The 26,423-nt window shown below is 35.9% G+C and overlaps 2 protein-coding genes across 10 annotated transcripts in view; both read right to left on the bottom strand.

Annotated features, from left to right (window-relative positions):
* slc23a2 (solute carrier family 23 member 2) overlaps window positions 1–16,560 on the bottom strand; it is a 43,284-nt gene extending 26,724 nt beyond the window's left edge. The window contains exons 1-2 of one of the 4 annotated variants that reach the window (XM_055039397.1): window positions 16,221–16,560; window positions 14,152–14,240 (exon numbers count right to left, since the gene is read on the bottom strand). The gene's annotated coding sequence lies outside the window, so the exon portion shown is untranslated. Of the gene's footprint in view, window positions 1–14,151; window positions 14,413–16,220 lie in introns of those variants that run through there. The other 3 variants (XM_055039398.1, XM_055039396.1, XM_055039399.1) reach the window with 3 other exon arrangements.
* Window positions 16,561–17,647: 1,087 nt separating this feature from the next.
* Window positions 17,648–26,423, bottom strand: part of kcnip3b (Kv channel interacting protein 3b, calsenilin) — a 32,802-nt gene continuing 24,026 nt past the window's right edge. For 3 of the 6 annotated variants that reach the window (XM_055039586.1, XM_055039584.1, XM_055039589.1), the window contains 6 exons: window positions 22,921–23,045; window positions 22,751–22,820; window positions 21,211–21,389; window positions 20,216–20,320; window positions 20,046–20,108; window positions 17,648–18,600 (listed from right to left, as the gene is read on the bottom strand). In XM_055039586.1, the coding sequence (XP_054895561.1) occupies window positions 18,553–18,600; window positions 20,046–20,108; window positions 20,216–20,320; window positions 21,211–21,389; window positions 22,751–22,820; window positions 22,921–23,045 (590 nt within the window). In that variant the 3' untranslated portion in view covers window positions 17,648–18,552. Of the gene's footprint in view, window positions 18,601–20,045; window positions 20,109–20,215; window positions 20,321–21,210; window positions 21,390–22,750; window positions 22,821–22,905; window positions 23,046–25,226; window positions 25,753–26,423 lie in introns of those variants that run through there. The other 3 variants (XM_055039583.1, XM_055039585.1, XM_055039587.1) reach the window with 2 other exon arrangements.

The raw sequence follows: 26,423 nt of genomic DNA, 5'->3' as shown, positions 1-26,423 counted from the left end.
ATATATGTACATCAATTTAAAGCATAAATGAACATGTCAGCATTTCATAAAGCCATGATGTGACGATGTGGGCTCATTACTTAAAGACACATAATTTTGGATGTAAACCTCTGATTTAGAATATATTGACAAATAATTTTGTCACTGTATTTTATCATGATTGTGGCATTTGACAAACAGAAATAATTTGGGTAATTTTAGCGAAACTTAAAACAAGAGAAAGTATTTGGTATTCAATGTATATAAACTGAACTGTAAGATAAAACACTTTTTTAACCAATATGTAAAAAGTGTATCAAAATTGGATAATTATATAAATTATTTAGAGAGAGAGAAAATAAAATGGAGGTTTCAGTGTTGATTTCCGACTCTTCAAATCTTGGTCTGAGCCAAATTAAGAGAAGCTAGCTGACCGAATGGTGCAAAGTTTATACTCATATATTATGATAGTCAAATACCACAATTCAGGTAAGATCAGATGTAGTGAGCAGAAAGAATATCAAAAGGAACATGGTTCTCCCCAACACTTTAGCAGTGCTGCAGGCTCACTGGCCTCTTGCCAAGCAGTAAAGGGTTTTTATTAAAAAAGGAGTTTGAACAAGTATTGAGCACATAAACCATGCAGTGCATGTGCATATTTATGAGTAGGCTGGAAAAAATGTTCTAAAACACCATTTCATTCTTACATAATTTAAGAAACTAAACGTCGTTTTTTAATTATTATTATTATTATTACTGATAATTTCTTAAACTAAATTACTAAAAACAAACATTATGTTGGCCTACATCATTACTGCTAGAATTCACCTTCAATTCAGCTGCACGTCTGGGGAAAATCAGAAGGTATTTAATTTGGAGGTTAAACATCTTTCAGTCACGTTCTAGCTTGTGAATGTTTTACAGCACGTTGTGAAAACAGAGCAAACCATTGATCTCAGTGGTTTCCAGCCTGAGGCCAACCCAGCGCTGCTGTCTGATATATAGTCTGACATGACGTATCCCAGCAGCCTCTGGGATACTTAAGGTCTGATGACGCCAACACCAGAGGAGCCACACCACTGTAGCACAAAATCCTCAAATGCTCCAGCTCCTCAGTCGCCCAAGAGACTAAACCCCCCGCAGCCCGACTGATCCGCGCTTAGGAATCCAGACCCAACAAAGCATCATAACCAACATAAAGGGAAAAAAAGAACAGAGAACTGGGGCGAGACAAAGACGGGAAACTGGTTATGCAATGTAAGAGAAATCTAGTTTTATGAATCTAACTTCTGTTATGTAAAGTATGACGGAAAGGAGGAGGAATATTCGTGTAGGAGAGCATTCTGAGGAAATAAGTTATGAGGGAAAGAAAATAAACAGGATGGGAAATAACTTCTATTTATTTTATTTTAACTCACTCCAGAAGAGAAAGGCTGTTGAATGTTCAAGGCTCTACAAGCTGGTCAGGCAGTGAAAGAAGCAGAGTGATGTGGGAAAATTATGACAGAATATTAGGCACGGGCTAAGAAAAAATAAATGATTACAAGAATAAAAAGTCATAATACAGAAAACGTTACAAGAATAAAGTCATATCACAAGAAGTCATATGAGAATAGGGGAGTGTCCCTGATGATATAATAAAGTCATAAGTAATAATAATAAAACCAAAATAAAATTTTAATAATATGAAAATAAGGCGGGATGACAAAAAAATAAAAAAATCATAACATTACGCGACTAAAGTAGTAATAATATGAGAAAAGAGTTGCAATAATACAAAAAGTCACATTGTCAGGAGCTGTACCGTATAACAAAATAAATCAGAACATTTTAATTATAAAGTTGTAGCATTATGAAAATAAAGTTACAATAGGAAATCAAAGCTGGAAATAATACGAGAAAAAAGTCAAAGTTATCAGAATAAAGTTTTAAAAATACAAGAAGTAGTAAGACAAAAACATTACGATAAGTCCTGACATTAGAATAAAGTCATAGTCCTATAAGAATAAAGCAAAAATACAAGAAAAAAGTTACAATTTTACTAGATTTAAGTTGGAATATTGGGTGAGTGAAGTCGTAATTTGAAGCACAACTTCATCAGGACCTGTTCTCTTCGTAAAGCTTGTTTCTGTCTCATCATTTATTTAGATTGTTTGGCCTGCCTTGCAGAGTTCACAGTGTACTACATTTAATTTTCTTTGAATTGTGAGCAGAGCGTTAAACTACCAAACAAAGAAGAGTCAGTCCAATGATATATTTTGTTGAGCCGAAATGCAGTAATTATTAGTTTTACTTAGTATTTTTCCAATAAATAAATTAAAGATTCCTTTTTGAATTGTTATCAAATTTGGACACCTATTTAAGTGACTTCCAGAAAACATAATAAAGAAATGGTTGCAAAACAGTAAAAGCTGCAAGGACAATATGTACAAAACATACAGCAATAAAAGCTTCCACAGCGGAAATATCTGAAGGTGAAATTACCCAAATTAACATCCCTGAAAAGTAATTTTAGTTATTCTAATGTCCTAATAGGCATTTCAAGGTTACCCAATAAAAGTAAAAAACTGTTTTCCTGGTTTAGTATCAACACTAAAAGCTTTTTCTGATAAACAATCACATTGTGAAACATTTATTTGGGTGAATTAGAAAGATTTCCACTCTGACATACTTAAAGCTCAAAGATTTTGCAGTCACAACATTTTTATGCATTTGTGTCATATTGTTCCGCTGGTGTCCTCAACTTTAACCACCAAATACACTTTCAATGTCAGTTGAGACGTTGCGAAATCATTTGACAAAAGAAAAGGAACATTCCATACCTTGAAAAACACGTAAATGTGATAGAATTTACACATAAAAGAGTCACGCGATGCAGTGAGGTTGGCAGGCTACACGTGAGGAGGTTTTATTTTACCACAGCAGGGAGAGAGAAATGTAAAGCAGCAGGAAGGTCGTGTTTACAGTGACCGGCTTCTTTCCAGTGGAGCAGAGGTAGCCGGAGATAAGAGTAACAGCACATGTTTCAATAGCGAAGAAATGAGAGGAAGTTTCGACTGACACATACAGAATGTGATTACATCCATAGCAAGAAGACAAAACTTGACTATAATATACTCCCACCTGGTTCCACAGGTGGTAGAGTTAGAAAACCCAAACTCATAAAGAAACTGAACATTTTTCTTAAAGTCTCCGGTTTGGGGTGCCCTGTTTAGTCCACTTTGATTTAACTCTACTTTGTGTAGAAAGTATGGTTCATTTAGTGAGATGTGAATGGACAATCAAACTGATGTGGACCAAAAACAGTTAACTCTGGTCTGGCTACAAACCTCTGTCTTGGTTCAGTTGAAGTCAACTTTGGTTCGAATGTATATCTGAATGCAAGCGGACCAGCGACTGCTCCAAAACAGGAAGCGGACTATAGTGCAGGGCATTCTGGGTAAATACAACCAAAACAATCCGCGTGATTAATTTGGCACAGTGTCATGTGAAATCGAACCGCACCAGCTGAACACGTAAGGTACTTATTCCAGCAATACAAATAGAAAACAACAGTTTACTATAAATGTATACATTTTTATTTGTTTACTAAATGCTAAAATTCTGGTATTTTCTTATTTGAGCAACAATAGCTGCAATAAATTGTCTAAGGTCTGAACGACTAGTAAAGAAAATAAATACTATAAACTTTAAGCCTCCTTTCTCCTGCTGATTTGAATGCTTTGACCTAAACCACCACAATAAATTTTCTAACATTCAAATGTTTTTAAATTCAATGCAAACCTCTCGATAAACCCAAACACCAGCAGCATTTGGGAGTGGCAGGTGGACTCAAGATAACAAGTGTGGTTAACCCACTCTAATATCAAAATGCATTTATTTATGTAAGCTTCTCTTATATATGTTACTTTCATGATGTTTATTGTCAATAATGCTTACAAATGCTGATTTTTTTTTCAAAAGTAAAACCAATCATCTGATGCTTTGAGGTTGAAAATGTGTTTTAAATGCTGAGCTAAAATAACCATTTCTGTTTTTTATGGACATCATCATGCACACACTATGCTGACTTTACAAGAAGCGTTTTATTTAATGACACACTAGCTGTCCGCAGAAAGCCGATCCATTCTTAATCCATTACAAGTGACAAGACCCGGCCACATGTGTAAACCCTGAGTCATTCAGCCGCTTAACAGAAAAAAATAAAAGTCACTAAAACATATGATGGACATCCTGTTCTGGTTTTATAACCAAACACGTGTGCATGTGTTGTGTCATTGTACTAGTTTTGTAACGTTAACATGTTGTAAAAGGACTTCAGTTATAGAATGTGCATTTTAAAAAAGGCTAACTTTGTTTTGGCAGCTGCTACTATGCAATAAGCACCTTTACAAATGGCAAATTTATCCTAGCAGACAATAAAGTGTATTCTATAATTAAGTCTGCTGGGACTCCAAGGCAGACCAAGCATGTCCAGGAATAAATTATTTAATTTGGGCTGGGCGATGAAAAGCAAAGAAAATGTTACAAATTAATCAATTATACAATGACAATTCATTGTAATTTCCTCATATTTTCTCCATCATCAGTGTTACTATACTTCTTTTGAAGCAGTATATTTTGGCCATTAATATCTTCATCAGGTGTTGGCATAAAAAAATAGGTAATGAAGACAATCCAACTGGCCAAAAGCAACATTGGCATGAAGAGTTTTAATGCATTTGGAATCAAACAGTCTGCCAAACATTGCATGAAAGCAGGTATTTGAGAGAGGGATTCAAATTGGTGCAACTCTAATTTAAAATGAATTCAACCTAATCTCATCAAAAATATTTAAATTTAATTGCATATATTTCAATTAGATTCTAGTCACAGAATAATGGTGATTGGTCATCAACTTGGCACCACTCCGTTCTCACACACACAAAAAAAAAACATATATATACTTTTATATCCAACAGTGTTGTATAAAGCACTGAAATCTCAGAGTCAGGTAAAAGTATAGGTACCTCTCTAAAATATGACTTTGGTAAAAGTCCAAGTCACTGACTGAAATGTTACTTGAGTTAAAGTCTTCAAGTATCTGAAATGTCTTGTACTTAAGAATGGAAATTACTGTAAAAATGGATGTACTCCAGTAATGTAATGAAAAGTATAAGTAAAAAGTAAAACAAGGCAAACGCAGTTTGAATTACATTTTTTATATTTTGGTAAACTTGTCAAATACACTTAAGATAATGTACACAACCAAGTGTCATCGTCCAAGCTGCAACAAAACGTAAGTTAGCGATTGTGTATGTTTGAGTGCGGACTCTTTAATTAGGTCCTAACTCGTGACGGCTCCTCCATCAAAGTAACGAGTAACTAAACCACACATTGAAAATGTATCGGAGTAAAAGTATGCAATTAAGTTCGAAAATATAGTGAAGTAAACTTGAAAGTTATCAAAAAATTTCCATACTTCAGGAAAGTATGAAGTACTCCAAAATATACTTAAGTAAAGTAGTGAAGTATTTTTACTTCGTTACTATACAACACTGATATCCAATAATAAAATCAGACTTGGTTGTAAAAAAACAAAATTAATTGTAGGACATGACAAATTAGTATATAAATGGTTTTAAAGAGGAGCAACTTAAATAAAAGATGACTTTCAATACTTAGAGAAGCTTCATTTTCAATTAATCCAGTAAACAAGTTAATATTTTCTAAGTTTTTCTCCATTTGGTTCTTACAGCAGCATGTTGGCCCACACAGGTTGGCGTCAGATGAATGGAAGCCATTTCTCACCTTTGTTCTCAGACAACATTCACTGCGACTACTTCTCCACAGGCTGCTAAACCCTCGGGTCTCTCTAGCGCCGTCTTTTCCATTAAGCCCAGTGGGGATCTAAATTCAAGGTATTCGTTGTTGCTTTAAGTTCGTGAAATCCTTTAAGCCAACGTGAGATCAGACTCACTGCAGCTCAGTCAGGCAACCAGTTTCATTTGTTTGGAAAGTGACAGCAGAAAAGCCTTTCATTTAATCTACCTTTGCTTTATCTATGTCATAGAAGACGCACTGTAGTTTTTCTAGCAAATAAAGTTATGAAACTACAGAAAGTGGGTCATAATATAAAATGCTTCAATTGTACTATGTTGCAACACTTTCAAGAGCTAAAAACAGCTTGTGTCCTGGCACACACAAAGCTATAAAACTGGGTTAGTGCTCTGCAATAATCAGCCTGAGATGTCTAAAAATAAGTGATTGGATTTGTGCTAAAGGTCTACACTGGCTCATTTTTGTCATTCACAATCAGTGAGACAATAAGCTACATTATCAAATAAACTAAATGTTATTTATTCCCCCTCCCAAGACATAAAAAACCCCAAGAGGGAACATTTATTAAATATCATATCCTTTGCAGAAAATGGCCCAGATTACACTGCAGCCATGCAGAACATCACAGTACATAAACTTCAAGATGAAAATGATTCTATTAAAAGTTAATAATTTCCATATTTATAAGCACCTATAATACAGCAAAATATAACTATTCTTCAATATGCCTCACATGCAGTCATACCAATTATTAGTGATTCCTCCCAGAGGACATTTGATCAATGTCACAGCCTTTATCTAACTATACCAGCACTGGGGCGTGCTGTGGTGGCGAAGGCGATAGCGCAACCCACATTTGGAGGCCTGGAGTCCTCAGAACAGCCGTCGCAAGTTCGATTCCCGGACCCGATGATATTTGCTGGATGTCTTCGCCTCTTTCATATCCCGAAAGGGATTGCTGCAAAGCCGACAACTGGAAACTATCAACTGGCTTTACAATGAATTTTACAGTCTTGTATTATAATTTGGATTAAACAAGTGGCAAGTGTACTGATTAGTAAAATAGTATTTTATTTTACTTTCTTTTTTGGCAATGCTGTAAATTTCCAAAAAAAAAACTATTCAAAATCTAATTTACCTGCATCAGACTGTATGATTTACTCTACTGGACTGAAATGGAGTAAAATAAACTGAATTTGGATAATCACATCTCACATCATTTCTTTTTTTTTGGCTGCAACGACAATGTAAACAGAAACAGCATACATAGTTTTTAATTACCCTACTCCACTCATCTGTCTATATATAAAAATAAAAGTTTAGGGTCAGGAATCAACATGTATGAGGTCTTTACTGAAATCAAACAAGCTTTAAATAAATGGCTAAAGAATATTTATTCTTTAAAAAAAAAAAAAAGCAGCTTTAGCTAAGTCAGTAAAATAAAGCTTCTCAATCTGTTGTACGAGTCAGAAGATGAAAACCTTTGGGATAAACTGATAAGAAACTCACAGCTTTGGACTGTGGTGTTACATTACAGCTATATTGTATAGATTTCAGAGTGAAACCGGGGAAATCCCCAAAGAAGCCGTTTTCTTCTGGTGTGGTGGTGGCGCAACAAGGGACAGGGCTGACAAAAACAAATAAGGTGCTACAGAGGAGATAAAACAACACTATCAAAGAGTGAAAACCATCAGTGGGTGAGGTTGCTCAAAAGCTCAGTAATACCAGAATTAGCATCAAAACCTAAAGAATCAAAACCTAAAGCTGAAACTGACTTCCTGATAAATAACTTTTTTTTTTAAGTAAAGATTTACAGACTATATTAATTTAAACTATTCCAAACAGAAACTTATTTGTAACCTTTTGCGTTATTATAGGTTCCACAGTTTTATTACATTAGAAAATTCATGTATTTTTCTATTTGATTTGAACAAATTGCTGATACCTACTGATGGAAAATTAAAGTTACACTTGACATTTTCAACAGAAAAGCCACATGGCCTGGTAAATGAAACTTTTAATGCCTTTCTTAGGATTCAGACACAACTAGTCATTCTATTTAATAGCCTGCTGGTTGCTGATTATTCATTTCACCTTTTCAAGAAAATTTGCTTGAAAAATAGTTATCTTAGGTGTAAAATCTTTTATTCCACGTATGGGATCAGAAACGGTTCGTGTGATCTGCTTCTTGTTCAGACAAAACAAGTCAATTAGTAACCCTCTTTGGCATGCTGCTACCGGTTCATTCATCATCTGCCAGCCTGTTGATTAAATCTTGATAACTTCGAAACAAAGTAGGTCACCGGTTTGCTCCAGTTCCTTTTACAACATCAAATGACCTCATTTTGTAAAATGTCAGACAAACTAAATGTTTAGAGGAAATGTTTCTGAACCAAAAAATTAACAAACATAACTGATGTCAGGTATATCAGTCTCTGATTGCTATATCTCCCTATTTTGTAATCCACATTTAAACAGCAACTTATGAAAGATATTCCTTGGTTCTTGTCTTCAAGTGAAGGCTCCCACATTCTTTATCCAAAGCCGAACAGTCGACATGTTCCTCAAAAAGTATTCAAGTCTCCTAAGGATACAAATTGGATATCGGAAGTAGGAGATGAGAAATGACAATGTTGCTGTCTGAGTCCATAAAACACAGCAACAAACTTCTGACCAATCACACAACACTTCGCACAGAGCTCCGTCGACATAGTCCGACTCGGACCTGGTGTCAAGTTCAGCACTACTGACGTGATTTTTGTTAAGAATTTACGTCAAATGAGTCAATTTCAGCAAAGAAGTTATACTGACCTTCATCAAGATTAAAACTGGGGTTGTCTAAAATGACACAGTCCATTCAAAGAAGGAACCATGTTCAACTACAAGTTATTGGCATTATATTGCTTTGTTTGGTTTAGTTTCAGCAATTGTTTTTGAAAAAAATAATAAATTAGTGCTTTATTTAATCTTATTTAAAATGCATACTGTTTTCCAGCTGTTGTATGTAAATTTGTTTTTATTCATTCAACACCATTTCTAGTATTCCGTAACAAATATGTTAAGTTTTTTGCAGCACACATTTATCTCTGAACAGATTAAAATTAATTTTAAGTCAATGCCATGAACCTAGTGTAGCTGACAGCGAGAGGTCAAGCAGCTAAAATCAATCCTCTGCCTACATCCACCAGAACGCTGTGTGGTTCTGGAAGTTTGTCCAAGATTTTACTGTTTGAAGGTATTTGTGAAATATTTTCCTCTACAAAATGTGCAAACTATTAGATTCTTTGTTTTGACTTCTTTAAAAGCATTTTAAGACCTTGTAAAATCATTCAGTGGTGTGTTGAACCATTGTTATATTTATGAAACCTGAACATAACTAAATGTGGTCTTTCTTGACCATTGATTTTAAATCTATAATTACACACTTTTTGGCTTAAAAAATAGTTCAAATGAAAATGGGAAATTCAGAATGAATAAAAAAAAGTGGGATCTGGAAAAGAAAACTGATTTCACATAGTCATAAGTAGGAACGAAAAAATAAGATGAAATCAGATTTTTGGGGTATTTGTCCTGCCAAATCAAGAGGGAATTGCCCAATTCTTTCAATAGCTAGTTCAGTGGTTCCCAAAGATTTTCTGGGCCCCGCTTCAGATTACAATAAAATACCCCTCAAAAAAAGAAAAAATCAACTGTGCACACACATCGTTCAACCAGACATAAACCTATACACATATTTTGTTTTCAAACTCCATTGAAGTTTATTTCACACTTCAGGTTGCAACAAAACACACTACATACAAACAAACTTAAGATGAACTGGCTACTAAAACAAACAAAAAAAGAGATGAATCATTAATGCAGGACTGGTAAGAAAAATACTATGATAATCTAAAAAAACATGGCTTTAATAATGCTGTCTTGATGCAAACTGCCATTAAAGCTGCACAATTAAATATACTAAATGGGTTAATCCACAGTTTTCATTATGCCAGAATCTTATGGTGCATTTTGCTGCCTTTTCAATGTTTAATCCCCATTTTACATAAATACTTCCATCACTCAGCACATCCAGAAGCTCAAACCCTTCCCCAAAATTCTTCAGTATTACTGGGAAAATTTAAACAGATTATATATGGAAAACATAAAAATGAGAACAGAGTTAGGAGTTAAGATGTGCCACTTCATCAGGAGCAACATGCTGTAGTATTACACCTGCGCAGACACACACACACCTTCACTGTACAGTGTGAAGGCAGTGCCTGACCCAGTGGTACAGTGTAATCTTAGTCACATGCTGCCAACAGAAAACGGGGCCAAGAATACGTTTCGGTGACCCAGTCCACCTTAAGCTGGCCTGAAAGCTTGTCATCTTCTTACTCAGAGACTAGATCTGAAGTAAACATATGCTAAAGATGATAGGACAATGGAAGTTCATAATGCTTAATGCTTTTTCCATTTACATCCAGGTAAAACTTTGCATGTGTATGGATTTTTTATTTGAGTAATAAAACAAGAGCAAAGTAAATAGGATTCAGATTGCTTTCTTTTGTGCAGATACCTATTAGAGTGTTAGTATTTTGGATTATTAGATACACAGGGTTTCACCCAGTGTATTATCAGCCTGGTGGGTCTCCAGGCTTTACTTGTGGCCCCACCAGGCAGGTTTAGCATTGCTTATTTATTTAAGTTTTACACATTTTTTAGTTGGTGTTCAGAAAATAATCTTCCAATTCCAAAGTAATATTTTCATTTTAAACATTTTTTAACTCAAGAACATGGCGGGCCAAGACAAAACACGGCGATTGCCAAGCGCCCCCAACCACTGGGCTTAGCAAGTTTTCTTGGGGAAACCTTGATACATGATGCCACATGGGAAAACGGGGAAATGTCTTGTTATAAGTAAAACAATTTGGCAATGGAAGTAGTACTTTTTAAAGATCAATATATGTTGCTGAAAAGTTAGTTTCTTGCAACAAAATGAAGAGTATTTTTAGATCAGTCTCAAATCCCACACTAGAGTGAGCACACTTGCTAACAAACCAATCTTCTTGGCTTTGGTTCAAGTATAGCTTTGCTAAATGGACAAAGTTTATCTGTCCTGGAAGAAGTCCAAAACTAACATGCATCTTCACTGCAATGACAGCACTGGCTGCACGCATGCATGTGAACAGTCAGAGTTAAACATTTGTGGTCTTGTTAAAAATAACACAAAGCCACCACATAAGGACAGCTGTCACATAAAGCCCAGAATGCCAAAAAACTAGTTTCATCCTCAAAAATTTTTTTAAAAAAATCTCTCCCCAGCACAGAGAAATGTTAAAAATGCACAAGAATTTGTAAAATGTTCCAACATGTTCTAATTATGGTAATGCATTTGAAAGAAAGCATAATTTTTTTCAATCCAGTCCACTGCAACGGGAACTAACAAGCATTTATAAGGTTATTTCTAACTGACCATGAACTAAATACAGCTGCTACAGAATAACATTACCATGGCCTTCCTATATCTTGTAATGGTTTAATGACCCTGAACACAAAGGGCAAAAGCAGGAAGTCCACTTGATGCACATATAAACACACGCAGTTACTTCACGCACACCACATTGGTAATGTCTCCAGGACACCATCATGAATAAAGAAACAATACAGCCTAATGGTTTTGTATATAATAGTCAAGCTGGGTGTCCTTATCAAACTTATATCAGAAAAATCATTTTGTGTTTACTTAGCGTTGAAAGACTGTTTCAAAAAATAGAGTCAAAATAAAGTGATTAGTATCTTAAAACCTTGAAGAATCCATAAAACATACTGATAAGACACAGTTCCAAGGTGAAATACACCTCCAGGATCAGTTATTGTGAAAAACAGAGGAAAGATAAAGAGAAAATGGATTTTACTTACTTATATAAAGACTTAAACTGCCTCTACTGCTTAAGGAATCATTGCTTATTCAGAGAAATTTGTTTGGGATGGATAGTTAAGCTGATATCGGCCCAGACAGATGAAAACTTCCTTGTCTTCACAAAAGATAGTTGATATTTTCTGAAGTTATCAATGTTAGTTATCTTATCTTTACTTGGAAGATGTCATAATTCAGGGACTTTGTAGGCAACTAAATAAATTCTCAGGGAAGGCTAATGGTTTGAGGTGAATCCCCAGCGGCGGCTGATTTATTGACTTAAAAACAGCTCAAAATGCAAATGTTGATACACCCTTGGATACAAAGCTATGCTAGTGAATATTTATCATCTAGACTTTGACAAGAGTAGGTGAAGTTTGTTGTTGTTTGTCAGCCAGACACTTTCCTTGATACTGCATTAATATTATGCTGCCTATGGCTGCATCAGTCTCTCTGATTAGTTGAGGCTCATCAGCCCATCAAGAAATGTTGATTTTTTTGACTGGCTGTCACATTTGTACAACAGTATATAAGATGGCGTGCTATAGAGCATTTCCAGTTCTCTAAAACATTTGAAAGTGATCCCGTCTGACAAGACCAGCGAAGTAAGCTGAATAGGTCTGGTCATTACTACTTAATTTATTGTAGCAACTTAAGAGTTTTACTCTGTAGATATTAACAGTTTCAGTTTGAGATGCTTTAAACCCATTGAACAAATAGTAGCTTTCCGACGCTCTGAGGAGCTCTTCATCTTTTCACCAGCTCACTGCAAGGTGACTGTGTATGTCAAAACAAGCAAATTCATCTGAGGAAGCATTGAAAGAACATTTAAAGTTATACCATGAACAAGTAGGACACATCCCTGAATTTCATCTTAAAAGTTAAAATTCAGGAATAATTTTAGGGCTGAATCAATTTCTCGAATGATTCGAGTACCTCAATTACTAAATTTCCTCAAGGAAAATTTACCTGCCTCAAAACTTTGTTAATTTATGTTTTATTATTTAGCGCACCGTGTTCCGGCCGGGACATCACTTGTGTTGCGTGGACCTCTGACTTCCGCCTCTGAGTTGTTGATGAATGCTAAGTGTTAGCGGCATAACGTCCAATTTTCAAGTTGGGCTCGTGGGGATTTTATTGATTGATGATAATGCCCGGATTTTTATCGTTTTTGGGGTAGCAATAAGCATCCTTAAAATAAGTACGGCAGCCTTTTACCTCTGAGAGATAAAGCAAAGACGAAGGATTTTTTGTATTGTGAGTAACATCATTAACATTCTATTTAAACATGTTATTGATGTTTAAATAACATTCTTTATTTTTGAGTTTGCCACATAACTTTTTTTTTATACGAGTACAAAAATCATTATATATTTAGTTTTATAAGATTTTTATTCCTTACAACAAAAGGAGAAAAAAAAAAGAAAAACCAAACAATTTTGAAGAGTAAGTTTTACTTTGTCCATCCAGACTTGGAAAATATTTAAGCAAATTCTGTAATTTACTTACTGCAGTTGAAAACTGGCTGATAACATCTTTGATCACATCAAAGATGACATTTTCTATTACAAGTTTGAGAACTAATACTGAGCGTAAAGTTAGCTGAAATAATAATAAAAATAAATAAATTTTAAAAAAGCAAAAACTATAATACAGCATCGTTATCGTTTCTAAAGATGCGTTTCTTCTCTCAGGTGTTGGTCATAACATGGGACACTTGGTACTAAACATGAGATATCTTGTTCCCACCATGGTGATGTTGTTTTTATTTTGACTCACCTTGACAAATGACAAATTGCAGGTTTTTTCCATGATCTACTCATAGCTGCAGTAGTGCACTTGTATAACGCAAAGGAATAATTTCTCTCAATCCCCGGCCAGTTGAGGCAAAAGGTTGACTATTATCTCCTGTTAATAGAAAATTGTTCCTCTTCCCTGCCACTTTATGCTTGCTCTGAATGAGAAATTGCAGTGATGTGAAGACTCATTGCACTGGTAAAGATTTATGACTTTCAGCCAATTCCCTGTACTTTTTTCTGGACCCAATCTGACTCTTTGAAATGGATATTAATATAGCTGTTTGCCTAAATTGACTAAACGTAGCTGGATTTCTATATGAGCAGTTTTATTTCATGTACATTGAGTACATAATTTTAAGTAATTCGTCCAATTCAAATTGAATGGATTGAAGAACGAGCTCAAACACGTGGGCCTTGATTTGCTCAGTCACAGTGGAGCATCAGCAGACCCACGGTCACGCAAGAACTCGGAGTCCTCACGAGCAGGAGGATAGCTCTGAACATCTTCAAACAGCAGCCGGTCCGAGTTACCGGATGTTATAAAAAAGCCGACCGCTTCCAAAACTGAGAATTTTAGTAAAATTAGGCTAACTAAAATTCCGCGGTATGCTAAATTCGTCACAGAGGATTAAAAATGGCTCGTTTAGTACACACCTGCCCGATGAAAAAGAAGACGGAGCCCACTTCCCCTCTTGGCGAGCGCTACGTCCGCTGGCTCGTCCCCGTGGCTTGTGTTGTTGTCGCTGGCGGAGGAGCGGGAGACAAGCAGTCAGGAAGCAGCTCAGTCACAAAAAGCCCGATGAGGTAAGTCTGATTCCTCCAAAACCAGCTCCTGCTCTTTGGCTATATATAGTGCCTCGGACGCGTTTTGAAACACCTCCTGGACGTGCGGATACTGCCCCTATATCAGCTTTCATAAAGCCACGGGGTTGAAGAACGTCACTACGCATGCTCACATAACTCAAGTGACGTTACGGTCAGCTTTTAGCCCCGCCTCCGAGTCAACACTCAGCCAATCAGGAGCGCAGGAACGCCACAGCGCCAGAGTGAGGATGTCAGACTGATCCTGGAACAGTTTCTGAAATAATAACCTTTCTTGCATAAGCCGTCTCATGTTCTCTGCTGCTGGGCAGTAGTTTTACAAGAGGCAACAACGGCGCCCTTCACTTATCAAAGTGGGTCTTTTTGTTCACACATGGTGAGGATTTAGGTTATGTATTCCGCCACATTGCCACCTAGTGGTTGGTTGCACTGCTTCCATTAACCACACTTTAGGTTGAGTCATCAGTGGCATAACCACGTTTGGTAACAGGGCACAAGCAGCATCCAGAGGGCATCAATGTGTGTCTGGGCAATAATATCCCCACATGTCTTGAGATGCTTAATTTCACACAGTGTTGCGGGGGTTTGCATCTGTTTAGGTTTACCTATTTGTTTCATTTTACACTTATTACAATAGAATGAGGACTGCAAACACCCATCAGGGGCATGCATATCATAAGAGATCAAAATGGCAACAATAGTTGCAAATAATGTATTGATCTTCAGGTTTTGTTTGTTTTGAATATATTATGAAAATTACATTTTCATTTATAAATATATAAATGTAAAATAACATTTAAAAAAGTGCAAGCATACAAATTATTTGTATTAGGCAAGTCAAAGTGAGAATAGTAGAGGATGAAATGACCTAAAATGACAAAAAGGTTTGCATACTCTCATCACGAGCAGTAGTATAGTAATTTGGGTTTTTTTCCAGGATTGTAATGATTTGTAATCCCGGTATGGTGTGTATGACTGACTTTTTCTTTTTTCTTTTAATCCACATAGGGAGAAAATTATACAATACTGGCTCAAATATTAAGTCATCCCACAAATATTTACATTATTGTCCTGTAGTGAGTTCCAGAAGAATCACACCAAGTTTGGAGCCATTCTTAAGGCTAATGATGAACATTAGAGTCAATTTAAATTGCCTGGTTTGCTGGAACAAATGTGCCTTTTAAGCGAATCTATAGATTTCCAATATTGTTGAGATCAGGACTTATTTCCAGAACAAGTTTTGGGATCCTTAGCTGGAAGATTTGGAAGTAATCTATAATCTTTATTGTTCTATTCACTTTTGCAATCAATACCACAGGCAGCAAAACACCCCTAAGCATGATTTTTCAACCACCATGCTTAACAATTGGTACCCTCTTCTTTCGTTTAAAAGCCTCAGATTGACTCCTTTGTGACCGCTTTCTCAGAAAGGATTTGGCTTGTGCATGTAAACACCAGCAGCATCCAATCTGATTGAATTGTTGTCAGTCTTGGAGCTTCTTTCTTGCACCAATGTGTCAATGCTGATGTTAAACTTTAATAGAGACAGAATAGCCTAGGAACAATCAGACAAAGATGTTTGTAAAGATACTTCAACTCTTCCTTGTCCAACACCAAATCAGAATGACTCACGGCCAGAAAACACTATCAACCAAACATTGACATTATAATAACAGCAGAAACTAAAAAAAGGCAGCAGCAACATCATCAGTATTTCTAACGATTTAAAAAAAGAAATCTTAGCTAAATTTATGCGGAGCAGAATTAGCATTATGCTAATCAAAGCAACGTTCTTAACTGATGATCCGCAAAGAAATGACAGTCAAACAACAAAAAACGAGCATAGTAATATGGTAGCTAAAGCTAATAAAACACGCAGATAAACAGAAGCCGTAGCTTACCGTCAACCAGAAAAATCCTCTACATTGTCAATAAAGATGGAGAATTCCCTCAAAGCTTTTCCCTCGACTGCCATCATAGCTATCGTCAATTGTATCACCATGGCGACCCTAAACTTTCAGGCCAGGGCAAACTTCCGCGCTATCCGTAGACGGTTAATTCAGCGATGCTGATTGGTCAAATGTTTATTATTTTCCCGTAGCAACCACATGTGATTGGCTATTTATTTAACTTCATTTATAAGGCGCAATCAGCGAATTAAAGTCAATCGGTGGAAATGTCGTGAAAATAATTCAAATTAAATTTAGGCACACGGTATTAAAGAAAACAGGTTAATACGATTTTAATCATGTAGATCATGTTTAGATTTGTTTTCTTTTCCTCCATAAAAGAATGGTAAACAGGCCATCTACCATTTACTGTCTCTACAACTTTTTGAAGAACATTGAGAACTTACGAGTTAAAATTGATCAATTGAGTATTTTTGAATTTGATTTTGAATATATATTTGTTTAAGTAATTCAGACCCTCTATTGTTTTAATCATTCTACCCTGGGGGGAAAAAAGTTGAAATGTCTCTAAAAATCAAAATAAGAATCATGCCTGTCACAATTAGATTCTCGTTATTATTGTAACTTTTTTGTTTATATGTTTTGTATTCTTCATCTATTTAGTTATGCATATCTATAGTTAGAAGGCACAGACCACATTTCCAAACAGTAGTCTCCATTTATGCCTTACAGCCAGGTATGTTTGTCTTTCCTTGTCCAGGCTTGTGCTTTCTCACAACACTCAGCCAGATTTCTGCTCATCCTGAGCTGCTTTTGCTGATGCTTTGCTGGTCAAAGAGAGCCGTTCCTCTTCACTGGTATGGTGCTTGCTCAGGATGAAGGAACTGCAGTGAAGCAAAACGTTGATGCAATCTACTGGAGATCTCAGACAACTTTTTACTGCTTGGCTTTCTACTGAATTGCAATTAGATGTAAATTAACTGTTCCTTTCTGGATTTTTGCCTGACTGACTCCAAATTGTCAGATTGTATCCAAATTACTTTGGATTTAATGAATTTGATCTGAAGTGGTTATATAGAAACTGATTTTGTTTGTGTGTTTTTATAATCTGACATCGACATACTACCTCTTAAATTCTTTTTTACTCTGTTCTTTTCCTTTATTATCTAGGGTTGCTAAAAAGCCTCAAAGCCAAAGTAATGGACAATTTGGAAATGCCAGAGTACTTCCGCTTCTGTGCACCAAGTATAGTTCACACTCTGACAACTAGGAGGGAGTAAAGTTCTTCTACAGGTACTTTGTCGTGTGAGTCATATCTGTCAACAGACATTCATGGAAAACAGGTATGAAGCTAATTAACATCAGTCATCCAAAAGGGGCTAAAAGATAATGTTGAAATAGAAATACTTTGAAATTGGTGAAGTTTGTGGCTCTTTAATGTTGTGACTTCATAAAGGTCCAGCTGCACCTTACATTTTACTGCGACTCAGAGTCAGCATGCTCGTGTACACTGCATCAATATACTACAAACTTAAGTCAGCATACAAACACTTTTTACAGTCCTTTTACTTTTCAGAGCACTGTAGGAATTAACTTTTCCAATTGGAGCTGTTGACATAATCTTTGAGATTACAAAAAGATAGAACTTTTAAATAATTTCAATTACTAAACATGAAAAGTATCTAACAGATTAACACCGGAAACCCTTATGCAGTTGTTCGTTTCTGGTGTTCCATCATCCAGTGCTGCACAGATAAGACCAACCCACTGCAGGATATATAACTATTAACTATACATATATACAAACACACTGGTTTCCATCAGTGGTGCATCAGATGCAGGTATCTACAAAGGTTTTATACATAATCAGAAAATTTTAGTGCAAGCTAATCTCATATTTCAAACATGCTTTCTCTTTTTATGTGAATTTTTAAAAAATATTTTTCCTTTGATCTAAAACGTCTGTCTCTACATGAGTGCGTACGTTGGTGCTAAAGCTTGGTTCCAAGAGGATTCGGGTCGGGTCAGTGATCATCTCATGATGGATGCACTAGGAGTTCTTCTGTTGTGGGAGAAAATGCCATTCAGGAAGCTGATCGTCACTCTGAAGCAGTCCTTTGAAATCCAGGGACAGTTTCTGATGCGGCTGAAGAAGTGCAGAGGGGAGCGGAAACAAATGTGTGCTTTCTGTGTTTTTACAGTACCTATGTTGTAATTCAGTAGCAGTTCTAAGTGTTAGTACAGCGCCTGAGAACTGGGTGAGGTGGCTGGGTAATTAGACGTGCTAATGAGGGAAAATCTACTGAGAGAATCCAGCTCTGTTTTATATCACATTTTCAAACAGCTGCATGGAGTTCATGATGTTCTCGTCCTGTGGAGATAAAAACCGAAAATAAGAAGCTAAAGTTTAGACTCACTTTCAGAAAACCAAGTACAAAACAAACTGTGGTGTTCTGAAAAGTGTTCACTCCCTCAAACACCAAAATCAGGAATTTTGTCAAAGAACAACTTGTTAAACTGCTAAAATGTCATAGCTTGCCTTGTAAAATTAAATAGCATCCAACATCTTTTCACAGTGATGTAAATTGGCCACATAAATAGCTACGGGGGGCCAGATTTGACCCCCGGGCCTTGAGTTTGACACATTTGCCTTACGGTATTATTAAGTTTCTGCTTTCTCGACACTTAAATGTTTCAAATCATTAAACACATTAAAATATCAGACCAAGATACCCTGATTTTGAGTTTTTAGATTTTGATTAATTTTATTATGAGAAAAAAAAATATCCAAACCAATCAGATTTGATTGAAAAAAACTAATTCCCCCCTTAAACTTAATAGGAACAATTTATGTCAATATTTTGCGATAACTTATGACGACGTCAGAACATCTCAGTTAGATTTAAGACCAGACTTTGACTAGGCTACATCAAAACCTTCATTATGACAACGTTTTTACATTATTTGTGCTCAAGCTCCAAGTTTATGGTAAATTTTTGATTAATGTTGGTAATACAGCTCTAATAGATGTTTATTGGTTACCTCTTCAGTGGACAGCATTGACATTGTATATATGTTTAATGATAGAAATAAAAATTGATTAAAGATTAATAAAATTTATCCATTGGGATGTTCCCAAAACAACTAATTATAGCTCTCATAAATTACTTTTGAAATTCAAAGATGCTTCCTGGACAACAATACATTTATAAGCCTGTGGTGATTGTGCGGTGAGTCTAAATAATACTTTATGTACATTTCAGCTGCCATAATCACACATTTTAGCAGCTGGTGGGTTTTTATTTTGGGTGTTGATTCAATAAATTGACCTGTGGGAGAAACAACTTTTGCCAGAACAACAGGACAGCTGGACGATTGAAAAAGTGCAGATGTAGTTAGATCTGCGGTTGTAAACACAGATTGTATCCCTACTGGGTTTTTGTTCGTGAAGTAGTTGCCTAAAAAAGAATGGACGCAGACTTGGTATTATTATATCAACCTGTACTTACTGTTCAAGTTTTATCCTAATTATAGTATGCAGTACAACAACATGGCATTGTTAGAATTTACTTGTGTATTACTATAATTTACGTTTCCCTGATGAATAGTGATATGATTATTTTCAATATGTTGATTTTCAGTCAAGAAGTTTGTTTGATCATGTTTAACTTTCTTTTAGAAAACAAACTTCTTGACTGAATATTAACAATTAAAATCTAAATGTGCCAGAGGTGTGAGTAGTTTTGGGCTCAACTGTGCTTTTCATCAAAGTGTGACGTTAAACAAGGTGTTGCTCTGTCTGGGATAGTGAGTCACCTTCTGACACGTCTCAATGAACTCTTCGATAGTCACCACCCCGTCTCTGTTTTTGTCCATTTTCTGTTGGAAGAGGAAACAGAACCTTATAGAGGATAAACACGTCAGGACCATTTTGAGGAGAATATCTTTTAATACATTATGTTAACGTAAAATTGGGCATTCAGAACCTGGAAGAACTTATCAACATGCTCTGACGGTGCATCGTCTCGTACACAGGGGTACGTGTATCGCCCCATCATGTCATAAATGGACTTCATGATTGCAAGCATCTCCTGAGGAATAAAGATGGAGATAACATGAAATAATAATAATAGTAATAATAATAATAATAATCTAATTCTGCCACCATTACACACTAAAAAAACTCACATAAGTAGAGATTTATATGTAGATAAACAGGTTTTACTGCTAATCTTTGGTTTGACTTGGAATGCTGTATTATTTCCAAACTGTTTTAAAACATCTTCAACAATAGAACAGCTTAAAACAAGGAAAAATAAAACATAAAAAATAAAAGTAATATAAATAACAGCAATTACAAATACAGTAATTAATAGATATACTGACATGGATTAGCTTAAGTACAAGTATAAACGGTAAAAAATGGAAGACGGAATCAAATTATGATACTTGTGATCAAATTGGGGGTACAAATTAAACAAGAGGGGAAGTTTATGCAGTCTAATCAACTGATTGATATTAAGTCAAGAAGATGAATAAGAAATTAATGTGTAAACTCATCTACAGTGAGTTGTGATGCTCTCGGGGGCCCCCTGCTGGTGAGCAATCCCCATGCAGCAGACTAGTAGTTTGCTTCACGACCAACTGATTTAAGATAATCCAAGGGTTTTGTTTGTGTTGGAAAAAACAATCAAATAATAATGTTTGGCATAGAAATAATTAATGTGTCAAAATTAATTGAATAACCAATTCAAAATTACTTTTTATGTGAAAATATAAGTTTTTTGGGGACTTCTGGTGTTAAAATTATTGGAGGGAAGAAACAGAAAATAAAACCAAGTTTTGTTGAAATATGCTAATAATATTTTTTCCAGTTATTTCAAAAAGGCCAATTCTTGGCAAAACCCTCTGTGCACTGAGAACAGTATTTTTTCTGTTTTCAATAATGTCAAAACGTTATTTCCTGTATACAAGCACACACCTCTTTGGTGATGTAACCATCCTTATTGATGTCGTAGAGATTGAAGGCCCAGTTGAGCTTCTCTGTGACCGAACCTCTCAGCAGAACTGACAGGCCAATGACAAAGTCCTCAAAGCGGATTGAGCCATTTCTGTCAATATCGAAGGCATTGAAGAGGAAGTGGGCATAAGTGGAAGCGTCTGCGGACAGAAAGAAAGAAGCCTTTGATTGGTTTGTTGCTTTTTTGAGTACTTTTGGAATAACTTGTTGGATTCTGCAGGATTCGATTTAGCTACTTGTACTTTTTTCACTAATGTTCTCCAACAAACCTCTCAGACCTTCAGAGAACATCTGTTTATTTTTACACTGAGTTTGAATTACACAGATCAACTCTTTTGCCAATTCAGTAACTTCTGGTTAAACTGGTTGCACATTTTTTTACTCAGGAGTATCAGAGGAAAAGAGAATAAAACAGAATGGACACAGTAACTTCAGATTTTCAAAATTTTTAAACAAAATTCACTTATCAGCTATGGTGTATCGGGATCCACGATATCAATTGATGACTTGAATTAATTGATAAGTGGCCATTTTCCTAAAAAAGGTAGTATTCTCTTGTATCAAGAGGGCTATCTTACCATAAGAGGCTACATTTTTTTTTAAATTATACTGAATTTAAAAAGTATATAAAGAACATTATATTTTAAATTTTTTGTGCCAGCTCTATTAAACACTGACAAAATAAACAAATAAATGTTGGTTTTCTCGACATTACGTCTTAAACTTAGGCACATTTATAAAACAGAACAAGCAGGAACATACTAGGTTTCTCATTAGAAAAATAAAAGGGGAGAAGAAGAAATTATGGCCTATGTGAACATTTAACCCCCCATAAACAGAGATATTCATGCAGAAGTACAGTCTGTGGTTCATATTAAATAAGTGTTAAAACGTCACATGTCCGTTGCATTTTTTTTCCATTCCTCGCCTTCGTAGCACATGAGAAGTTGACGCTACCGTCATTTAATGTCTGCTGAATGAGCTATTAGGGAGCTTGTCGAGTGTTTACATTTCAAAACAAAACCGCATAAATCTCGAATAATCTTCAATTAATGTTGAATTCCACATCGGACTCTGTTTTGACCGTTTGGTTGCTCTCTCCCTCGTTCTGGGATACCCGCCATCTTTAATTGCGTTTCAACTGCCTCCGCTTAAGAATGACCAGCAGCTGCGCCCTCTGCTGGGTGGCGGCCAAACTACAATAATAAATGAACATCTACTCGGACGTCATTAGTTAATAGATTAGCCTTCATTTTAATCTAATAAAACATTGATTGACAATTAATCAGACGTCAATTAATTGCATGAATCCCTAACGTTTTAGGTTTCACATAACATTTTTGTAAAACAAAATTAAAGGAACAAAATGTGAAAAGATTAAAGGTGTATGAATATTATTTAAATAAGTGAAGACCTTGAATACCCTCCATTTCACTGCACACATATTTTTACTTACAGTCCCTGAAAGGACAAGAAATGAGCGATGGTTTTAGAGTCTAACCTCCTTGGGGAAAGAACTGAGAATAGATGGACTTGAACGTCTCCTCATCAACCATCCCACTGGGACATTCCTGCAGATGAAGGGGGAAAAATGTTAAAAACAATTAATGTTGCTATTAAAAGCATAGTAATGAACGCAACAGAGAACGTCCTCGCCTCAGCTTGACGTACGTTCTTGAAGCCTCGATAAAGAGACTGAAGCTCCTTCCTGGTGAACTTGGTCTGGGCCTGTAGCTGGTCCAGCCCTTCAGGTTGGTGACGCACTGTTGACAGCTCCAGGTCACTGTCGCTGCTATCTGTAGGAGCAAGAGATGGCGAGAGAACAAGGTCGGATCGACAGACAGGAAGAAGAGAAGAAGGAGAAGTGGTGCAGAGAGAGAAAGATGATGAGAGAAAGCGGGAGGATGGGACAGACATCGAGTGTGTGAAGGCAGGCAAACAATTGAGGGTGAGGATGGGTTCCCACATTTAACAGGGAGGAAAGAAGGGAAAACATGCAAGTTTAGGGGGAAGACGAGGCAACAATCTGCTGAGAACCAAAAGGTGGAAAAAAGGAAAAGGAGGTACTTTCTTTCAGGTGGAGATCTCCTTAAATTTTATTTTTCAGTCTAAATTTGAAGATTTTTCAACTCAATTCTCAAACTGTAGCTATCTTCACACATGCTCAGAGAAAGCACGGCACAGCTAGGAAAAAATAAAAAAGTAGGGAAGGTTTCTCCAGGTAAGCTGGGTTTCTCTTGCTCCATACTCACCATCTTCAGACAAAGAGAACAGAGGAGGAGGAAGTGGAGGAGTTGGTATTGACACCAAGATGGATTGAAAAAGAGTAAATGGAGAACAGTGGGAGAGTGACAGTAAGGAGAAGGAAAACAAAACAAGAGAAAACAAGTCAATTCGGGTCAGATCCTGAGAGGTGTAATGGAGAGGAGAAAATGTCCAGTTTAAACACCCAGCAGAGCAGAGACTATCACACACTGTGAAACATTAACCCGAATCAACAGAGAGGAACCGAGGGTCTGATTTTACGTCACATCAGTTCATTCCTTTTGGGTTCATTTGGTTCAACGAGAAATTTAACTTTGATTACGTAGGTTTCTGATGTTGCTTAATCTGAAAATCTGTGTCCTTTTGAATGTCAAATGCATTTTTCCATGACATCAAACACTCATTCTTGATCTAACTTATAGAGCAGCTTCTATAATTATTGTCATTCCTGATTAAGATGTATTAAAAGCATTAAAATCAATTTCTCTTTTTCTGTAGAAGCATCAGATTACATTTAAACAATTCAACTTATTTGACTTCATTCATTCTGTGGGGGGAAAAAGATCACTTGCTGAGACATAAAATGTTTTTTTTAATGCATGTTCAGTGTTAGAGACTGACTAGCAGTCCAAACATTCACCAGTTCATCAAACATCCCGCCAGAGTACCCAGAGAAAACCCATGCTTGCACATGGAGAACATTCCTGCAAAAATAAAGCTAAATAATGTTTCTGTAAATTTTATTACAAAGTCATGCTCAGATGAAACCAAGATTGGACTTTTTGGCGGCAAATGCTCCGATAGATTAAAACATGTGGAGCAGCACCCAATGCTCACTACATGGTCGAGGATATGTGATGCTGTGGGCCGATTTCTCTTCAATAGAGTCTTTGTTAGAACATACAATCATAAACTCTTTGAAACACCAGAAGATTTTATCCATCAGCAGCTGTGAACATTTTTTTCAGACAGTAAATTAAATTCACAATTCTTCTGTAATTTCTTAAAAAAAACAAACATTTAAAAAAGATTATTACCAAATGTCAACATAAGTTTCCAAAAAATGGTGCCAGCAAAGCACATATTTACACACTGCTAAAACACAAAGTATTTTTAATCTAGTGTCAAATGGAAATATCTTCATACACGTGAAATGAGAAGTACAAGTAAATTAAAGATATAGAAAAGTTGTTTTAAGTCAACAATTTTTAAAAACTGGTAGATTATTTCACTTGACATGGGAAACATGTCTTATTATAAGAGAAATAATCTTACAGTGAAGCTTATACCTTTTAAAATTATTGACTTAAAATAACCTCTTATGTTTTGCTGAACAGTTACTTACTTGTAAGTTAGTTTTGTCTTATTTCAAGCTTACTAAGACATCTTGACTAGGAACTAGGAACTATTCCAAAAATACCTGGTAAGATTTTGTGCTTTAGCAGTATTTTGGTCATGTTTGTGCATGTAAACTCTTTCCACTATAGATACATCTTCTTTAGATTTGGACAAATCTAAGAACTTTGGGAAAGAACTGTGTCCTTACTAATTCAAGATAAGATATGAAACAATATGTCTTGCATTATCTGCAATATATTTGCTTTGAGGTCATATCTTAGTGTTCCATTATCTATGGATTAAAGCAGTCATCTCCCCCGTCTTCTCCTCCTGCCCCCGCTCTGCCCCTCTATTGCCCCGAGTTGTTGCCTCACCGGTCTCAGTGATGTCGATCAAACCCAGCAGGTGCATCAGCTTGAGGAACATTATCACCAAGCAGACGATGCCGACCGTCTGGAGTCCCTCCGTCTCCCATCTCACACTCATCCTGCCCTCTTCTTCTATTTTTCTTCCGTCTTCAGTCTCTACTTATCTCGCCTCTACATCACTGCTTAATTGTTCCACCTCTCCATTTCTAGAAATGTTCCTTCGTCTGTTTCTCTTTCCTGTCTTTGACAGCATCACTCACTTATTGCTCTTTTTCTGCCATTCTATTACTCTATCTAGCCCTCCCTCCCCTACTGACGTTTTATTTCAGCGTAGCTTTTTTCCCTCAGACCTCTCTTGCGCTTATTTTAGGTATTTAATGCTGTTGTCCAACTTTTTTATTGAAGCTTTATAGATCAAATTAATGTGAAACTGCAGTAAAGGAGTGGAACATATTAGTGTCCTGCAGACATATAAAGGCTCGGCACACTGCAAAAATACAAGTTTTTTTGGTCTTGTTCCTAGTGCAAATATCTTAGCATTCTTGAAATAAGACAAAAAAAAAACCTTAGAAGTAACTTTTCAGCAAGATATAGGGGCCTATCTTGACTAAATAATTCATTAATATTGATCTTTTAAAAAACAGAGTAGTTCCATTTATAACATAACAAAAATGTTTTGTTATAAGAGAAGCATAATTAATAAGTGAAATAATCTGCCAGTATTTATTTTAATAAATATTAAGAAATTATTGACTTAAACAAGCTCCTATATCTTGCTGAAAAGTTACTTATAGGATAGTTTTGCCTTATTTCAAGTGTACTATTTGCACACAAAAAAATAGACAAAAAATACTTGAAAAGTATTTTTCGATGTAGTACATCAACGTCTTTTGATGCAGGTTAAATTATGATTATAAATTATACATTTTTATTCCTCTAGCCAATTAAAAACCCTTCTACAGCCACATCCAAAAGTAAAAATTGCTTATTATCCAACATAATAATAATAGCATCCTAGCACGTACAGCGGATTAAATCCTATAATGTCCTTCTTCCGTATCTCAACTAGTAATCAAAATCTTCAAAGGAACGATGCACGTATCTTAAGACAAAACCCATTCGTCTTTAAGGAAACGTAGAGGAGAGAGACAGGTCAACAGGTGTCCTGAATCTCATTTTTCCACTCGGCTCGTTGATCCACTT

This window comes from Poeciliopsis prolifica, unplaced genomic scaffold (assembly GCF_027474105.1).
Source record: "Poeciliopsis prolifica strain line A6 unplaced genomic scaffold, Auburn_PproV2 SCAFFOLD014, whole genome shotgun sequence".
Lineage (NCBI taxonomy): Eukaryota > Metazoa > Chordata > Actinopteri > Cyprinodontiformes > Poeciliidae > Poeciliopsis > Poeciliopsis prolifica.
The sequence above is the reverse complement of the archived record's forward strand: the minus strand, read 5'-3'. Positions and strand labels throughout refer to the sequence as shown.